The sequence below is a fragment of the Heterocephalus glaber genome, unplaced genomic scaffold (genome assembly GCF_053883595.1).
Source record: "Heterocephalus glaber isolate CG9 unplaced genomic scaffold, H.glaber_assembly_v1.0 deba00001606, whole genome shotgun sequence".
Classification (NCBI taxonomy): Eukaryota; Metazoa; Chordata; class Mammalia; order Rodentia; family Bathyergidae; genus Heterocephalus; species Heterocephalus glaber.
In genome coordinates, this window is record NW_028258377.1 from 31,736,845 (window position 1) to 31,743,837 (window position 6,993).

General features: G+C 44.1%; 1 protein-coding gene across 2 annotated transcripts in view; it reads left to right on the forward strand.

Annotated features, from left to right (window-relative positions):
- The window catches only part of Timd4 (T cell immunoglobulin and mucin domain containing 4), a 100,574-nt gene that overhangs the window by 3,435 nt on the left and 90,146 nt on the right, over positions 1-6,993 (forward strand). For both annotated transcript variants that reach the window (XM_013078707.3, XM_087194914.1), the window contains 3 exons: positions 105-185; positions 647-727; positions 4,575-4,679. In XM_013078707.3, the coding sequence (XP_012934161.2) occupies positions 105-185; positions 647-727; positions 4,575-4,679 (267 nt within the window). The remainder of the gene's footprint in view (positions 1-104; positions 186-646; positions 728-4,574; positions 4,680-6,993) is intronic.

Genomic DNA, 6,993 nt, shown 5'->3' on the forward strand with positions numbered 1-6,993 from the left:
CTGGAGACAGTCTGGCATCAGTGTGCTCTACTACAGCTCCAGCAGGTGTTCTTGTTTATTGTTGCTCCATTAATTCTTGCTTTCATGTTGATGTCTAACTCCAGCCAGAACCAGGAGAGTTTCAGCAACTCCTCATGCCTCTACTTCTCCTGTAAGACCAGCACATACGCAGAGCTACAAAACAGGTAAAATGTGAATTGGAGGCAAGATGGGGGGCTTTAGACCACGTAGGGCCTTGTGTGACTCTTAACTCCCTTCCCTCTGATTGGTCTTGTAATGGAGACTTCAATGAAATATGAGAGTGGGGTGTTTTTTGGTTCTTGTTTTTTTGGTACCAGGTATCAAACTCAGGGCTTTGTGCTTGCCAGGCAGGTGCTATACCCTTGGACTATATCCTCCCCTGAGATTAGGGTTTTATTTCCTCAATAATTAATTTACAGTGGTGCTCCTCCACTTCATCCAGAGCATGTATTCGGAGCCCTCCCCTATGATGTATATTATTTGGCCCTTGGTGAAGACCAAGTTCAGAAAAGGTAGTCTGGCCTAGAAACAGTGTGTCAACGGTGTGCTCAGCTACAGTTGCCACAGAAGCTCTTGTTTTTTGTTCTCCATTAATTCTTGTTTTCATGTTGATTGCTAATTCCAGCCACAACCACAAGAGCTCCAACCTTATCCCATGTCTCTGCTGCTCCTCCAACACCAGCACATACACAGAGCTACAAAACAGGTAAAATGTGAATTGGAGAACAGAGGGGATCCTGGGAACCACATTGGGCACTGTTTCACTCTAAACACCTTTCCTCTGATAGGTCTTCTAAAAGAGACTTTAATGCACATATGAGTTATGGGTTTTTATCTCCTCAGTATTTAATTTTCAATTTACCTGCTGTACTTCAAAGCCAGCATATCTCCAAATCCTTCCCATATAAGAAGTTTTAACAGGCCATTTGCAAAAACCAAGTCCTGGAGAGATAGCCCTGCCTAGGGATAGTCTGTCATTCATGTGCTCACCTCCAGTTGCAGTAGAAGGCTCTTGTTTCTTGTTCCTCAACTAATCTCTGCTTTCATCTTGATTTCTAATTCCAGCCCAGAGGACAAGCATGTCAAGATCACCTCATGTCTCTATTTTTGCTCCTCCAACACCAGTACATACCCAGAACCTCAAAACAAGTAAACTGAGTATTGGAGCCCAGAGGCCTTCTCTTGGGAGGCTATAGACCATACAGGCACTGTGTCAAGACATAAGTACTGTCTAGGGCAAGAATTCTCACCTGGGTTTGAAACATGGGCTTCACACATTCCTTGTCCTCCACTGTTCTCAGATGATATGCACCTTTCACAGTGTAAGCATTTGAAGAGTACCTGGACCACTGATCTAGGACACCTTGTGTGGATCTCACCTACTTGGGCATGGCTCTGTGATGAGAAAATAGGGAAAGCCTGGGCACAAGAGCCTGTCTGATGAGTTTCTGGATCATGTAGTTCATTCTGAATTTAGGCCCTCCAATTAAGGATCATATTTCAATGACACTAATACTTGTGCTGCACACCATGCTGCATGCTTTAGAGTGTTATGCCATTTAATTCCCAGGATAGCTATGTCATTATAGGTGTGACTCACGACAATCATGTCATTATAAGAGTTTATAATGGTGGGAAATGAGACATAGGGTCTTTTTTGGTTTGTTTGTTTGTTTTTTGGTACTGGGATCGAACTCGGGTCCTTGTGCTTGCGCAGAAGGTGGTGAAACCACTGAGCTAAATCCCCAGCCCTGAGACATAGGGTCTTAAAGATCATGGTTAAAAATCATTAAGAAAAAATGTAGTCAACTTAGGATTCAATTTGTGTTCATTTGAATCTGAGGCCAGTGGTTTTAACTGATGGATCATCTCTCCTCTCACAAATACTGAGGTTTACATTTGAATGGATTTGTTGTGTTTTGACATCCTCACGGACAAAGACTACATAAAACTACCCTGTCTTTTGGGGACAGTCTGTGCCTGGCAGAGTTTTGCTTTAAGGACCCTTTATCTTAATTTATGTGGCATGGAGATTACAAATAATGGTTTGGTATGTATCCTTTTAAAAAGTAAACATTGAATTTAAAGAGTTCAGAGGTTTAGTATGTACATATTTATGTGGTCAAACCATGTTGTATTGTTCACACTTAAAATTCCCCACAGAAAAGAATTTAGACATAAAACAAATGGAAATGACTTACAGGTGAAGAGATAGCTTATCATCCCAAGGACAAGTTTAGGTTCAAATCTTCTATTTCCAGGATAAAAAGATAACTTTCAATGGAGATTCTCAAAGCCCCTTTGTCTTCTTGAGGTAGCCTTGCATTCAGAGCAGTAACAGAAATGTCACAAACTCTTAGCTAGAAAAATAGGTGGAATATACTGATTTCCCTTGACTCCCATTGAACCATCTGTGTATTTAACCACTAGTGATCTGAAGGATTGGGCTATGAGCTGAGTTTGGAAGATAGGGCTTTAGGGTTATAACTGGGATTTTAAAGCCATAAAAATTTGTCAGAGAAAACCAGCTTTGTTCCAGGCAGTTGAACACACTGGAAAATCTGGGAGACATTCTTAATACTGATTGAACTTTTTGATGCTTACTTTGTGCCTGTTAACTAGAAAGATTACTGGACTTGGTTTGGAAAATATGTATAATTTGTTGACTTCCTTGAAAACTGAGACATAGACAGAGATGGTGAATTATGTGTCCATATGAGCTAGGGTGTGTTCTTGGTTGAGTTTATTTGTTTTGTTTTGTTTTTTGTTTTCTTTTAGACAGGGGTTAGCTTTGCAGTTCAGGCTGGCCTTGAATTCACTGTGTACCCTAGCAGGTCTCAAAGTCCTGGAAATCCTCCTGTCTGCCTCCCAAATGCTGGGATTACAGGCATGTGCAATCACACCTGCCTTATTCTTCTCCTGATAGTTACCTAAACAGTATAAATTTAGATTGAAATGTATAGTACAGGGAGGAGGGGAGCACTCCAGCCAATCTAATGCAGGGACAATGATTTTTACATCCGCCTCTGCCTAGACTTATGTTAGCTGCCTAAAGTAGTCATGGAGTGCTCACTCCAGCAGCACATACTAGTCATGGAACCACTAGATGTGAAGTTGTAAAAGGCAGGGAGAAGGGCCAGGGATTTAACTCAGTGGTTCCATTGCCTGCCTCACAAGCACAAGGTCCCGAGTTCGATCCCCAGTACAAAAAAAAAAAAGGCAGGGAGAAGAGAAAGATGCCATAGAGGAAGAAATTAAGCTCAAGAGGAGATTTGTATAGAACTGAATCAGTGAACACTGACCATCTGACCCTTGCATTGCCTTGTTTTTAGTTCCTAAAGACAGCCACACTAGAGAAAACAGGAAAACAGTTCAGAGCATGGGAAAGGGTGAAGCTGAAATGTAAAGTTATCTAGACTGTGATGGGGAGGGAAACAGAAAGACTGGTGAGGAGCAATTAGGAAAGGCTGGACTGAGGAATTCTTATCCAGCCACCCCCATGAGTTTGACCCACAATTCTGTGGTGTTCTTGGACAAAGAGATCATGGGAAGACCTTATAATGACAAGTGAGCAGCTCTGCAGATAAGGCAAGCCATGCGATCAGAATAAAAGTTAAGATTTCAGGAGAGGAAAGCGACACATAGCTCTGTGTGAGAGAACTCTCAGTGGAATCTTTTGGATGATTAATGCAGGATGAGTCAGGAAATTACTCTTCAGAAAAGATGCCTAGGATGCACATGCAGAAGAGCTGGGACCAAGGTCTACCAGGGGCCTTGCTTTGAGGCTTGCAAATCATTACCTGGGGCAAGACATTGAGCGATATTGTCACCTTGAGGAGACATCGAGGGATCAAGTAGTGTACACACAATGAGTCAGTCACTATGTTTACCTCCCTGGACAGGTATGCAGACAACCTAGAAGGTGAATATACCTAGGAGATCCAGATGGAGACTATTATCAGTGGGCTAGGGCCGGTTAGTGGAAAGTAAAATGTCACTTGTGTAAATAGCATAAAAGTTTCAATCGTGTGTTCCACATGAGATGCACTGTTGTAGGCTTTGCATTTATAGGGAGGACTGGGCTCTGGGAGTGTAGCAAATAGGGAATAATTTTGTATATTGATAAAACTACAATATTTTATAGATCATATTTCCTATATGATAATGAAATAACTAGGTAGCAATTCAGTGTCTGGGGGCCATTTTAAAAATAAATTACTAAGGAGAATTAAAAGGGCTTGAAGTGAGTGGGTGGATATCACACCTCATGAATGAAGGCCTTGTGGGAAATTGATGGTCATTTACAATTTAGTATGTATGTACTTATGTATTTGCTTTTTTGAGACAAGGTCTCACTGTGTAGCTCAGGCTAGTCTTGAACTCACTATGTAGTCCCAGCTGGGCTTGAACTCATGGCAATCCTTCTGCCTCAGCCTCACAAGTGCTAGGACTATAAGTGTTCGCCACCATGAGTGACTTGTTTGTTATTTTTGTTGGCATTGAAAATTTCCCTCTACAAATAGAACATACTTTTTCCTTTGTTTTCATTCCAGAACCTACTCCACCTGTCTCTAGTCAAGCAGGAGAAACCCAGCCTACAACATTGCAGGAAACAAAGCCTCAGCTCACCACCTCCTCCCCAGACTCTGGCCCAACAGGTAACTGCATTCTCTCTCCTGAACCCTGGGAGCATGTAGATCATGGTAGCCATTGCCTTAACTAAGAGCATAAATTTTGGAATACAATGAATCTGACTTGAGTTGTGATTCTGTCCACTCTAGTCAACAATGTAACTTATACCGATGTCTTCCCTCTCTGAATCTGTTTTGTGATTTGTAAAACAGATGTAATGCACTGATGTGAAAGACTGATTATGAAGATTCAGTGAGATGAAGGGCTTGGACAGATACAAGCCACTCCACTAGCCAGAACATCCAGAATCCATAAGCATAGTACGGGACATCTATGTGCATATTACTCTACTGCTGTAAATCAAATCAACCAGTCTTGGCTCCAAGCTTGTTCCTGAGCTTGACCCCTCGGATGGCCTCCTCCAAGTCCCAGACCCTAAATATGCCCAGGAGGCCGCCCTGCTGTCAAGCTTGTATTCACATGGGCATTCTGAGGTGGTGCTGTGGACTGAGTATTCATGTCACTCCTCAATTTCATATGTTGGTACCTAATGCTCAGTGCAAGAGTTTCGAGAGGTGGGACATCTGGGAAGTGATTACTTCCTGTATAATAGAGACCAGAGAGGGCTTGTTTGCCCTTTCCTCCCCAAGGGGCTGCACTGAAGGTGCCGTCTGTGATGAAGAAAACCCTCACTAGGTACCCAGTCAGCCTGCGTCTGGATCTTGGCCTTCTCAGCCTTTAGGTCTGAGACCAATACATTTCTTTTGGTTATCAGTGACCCAGTCCAAGGTATGTTGTTACAGCAGCCTGAGCAAACTAAGAAGGGCTGAAGGCACCAACACCAGCACCAAAGAGGCTGCCCTGAGGCCCGGCTTCTCTACATAATGCCCCAGTGCCCCGGTTCTGGGCTGGTCCCACTATTTGGCGATGTAGAATGAACCTGTCTATCCTAGATGAAGAAAGGTCATCTCTCCCTGAAGCCTGTCACCTATCCCAACTAACTCCCTTTGTTACCCATAGTGTTAAGTTTTGAGAGCACCATGTGCTGAACTTCCTGTGGCTTAGAGCTGGTTTAGGTGTCCTTGTGCCTGTGTCATATCCAGAGAGATCAAGTCTTGCAGGGTAGGTCTGTGTATGTGCGTGACTCATTGTTTGAGGAGTCACCAAACTGTGGGTTCCCCACCCTTGTGGCCTTTCTTTCCCCACATTCCCGGAAACTGGTGACTTTTACAATGGACCTGCAGTGAGATTCGCACACAGTCAGTAGGGATTAGATAACGGTGATATTTGGGTCTGAAATTGGGGTCCTTACTGTGAACTGTTTCTGGGTACAAAAGCAGAATGGAAACTGATAGAAATACAGGGTAACAGCAGTAGGAGGAGCTGTACCCATTCTTCTAGGGTTGAGGAGGAAGAGAGTGGGAGCGGGCAATTTTTCTCTACAATATCATGTCATTAAAACCTGGTCCAGGTAGAGCTTTCCAGAGTGGAGCAGAACTTGGAGCAGCTCTGTCCCCAGGACTTTTGTGCCTGCTGACATTTTGGCGGAGTATCTGAGGCCCCTGGGCTAGGTCTTCATCACGCCTATGTCAGCCCTCTGTTGGTGAGAGCTGTACGGAAGAGGAGACTGTGGAGTCTGGAAGGCAGGTCACATGGCCTGCCACCCATGTGACAGAGGTGTGTGCCAGGAGACTTGCATTGTCTCACTGAATTCTTCCAAGGCAGGCCCTGTGTCTGTGACCGCCAGACTGGGAGAAGTGCTTTGGAGGGCAGCTCCTGATTCAGCTGCCATACCAGCTGCGTGCCCGTGGGGAAGTTGCTGAACTTTCCTCACTAGATGGTCACATGTTTGGAAAGTGTCCCTCCCTCCTCCTCATGGCTCCTTTCACCTAGTGATGATAAGCTGTAGCTGGGCGTGGTGGCGCAGGCATGTCACCCCAGCTACTTGGGGAGGCTGAGGCAGGAGGATCATAAATTCAAGGCCTGCCTGGGCAGTTTAGTCTCAAAATAAAAAATCAAAAAGGCCGAGGATGGGCCGAGTGTGGTGGCACATACACAGATGTAATCCCAGCACCCTGGGAGCTGAGGTGGGAGGACTGCAGTCTTCTCCTACTCTAGGCAACTTAGCGAGATCCTTTCTCAAACTGAAAATAGAAAAAAGGCTGGAGATGTTGCTCAGTCAGTTCGAAGGCCCTGGATTCACTACCCAGTACTGAAAACAAGCATGCTTTATACGCATCATCTAATTTGATTGTAACACATTTTAATATGTACTATTAATAGCTTGTAATTCAAAGATATCCAGGCTAGAAATACCTGAATATACACACACGGCTGCCT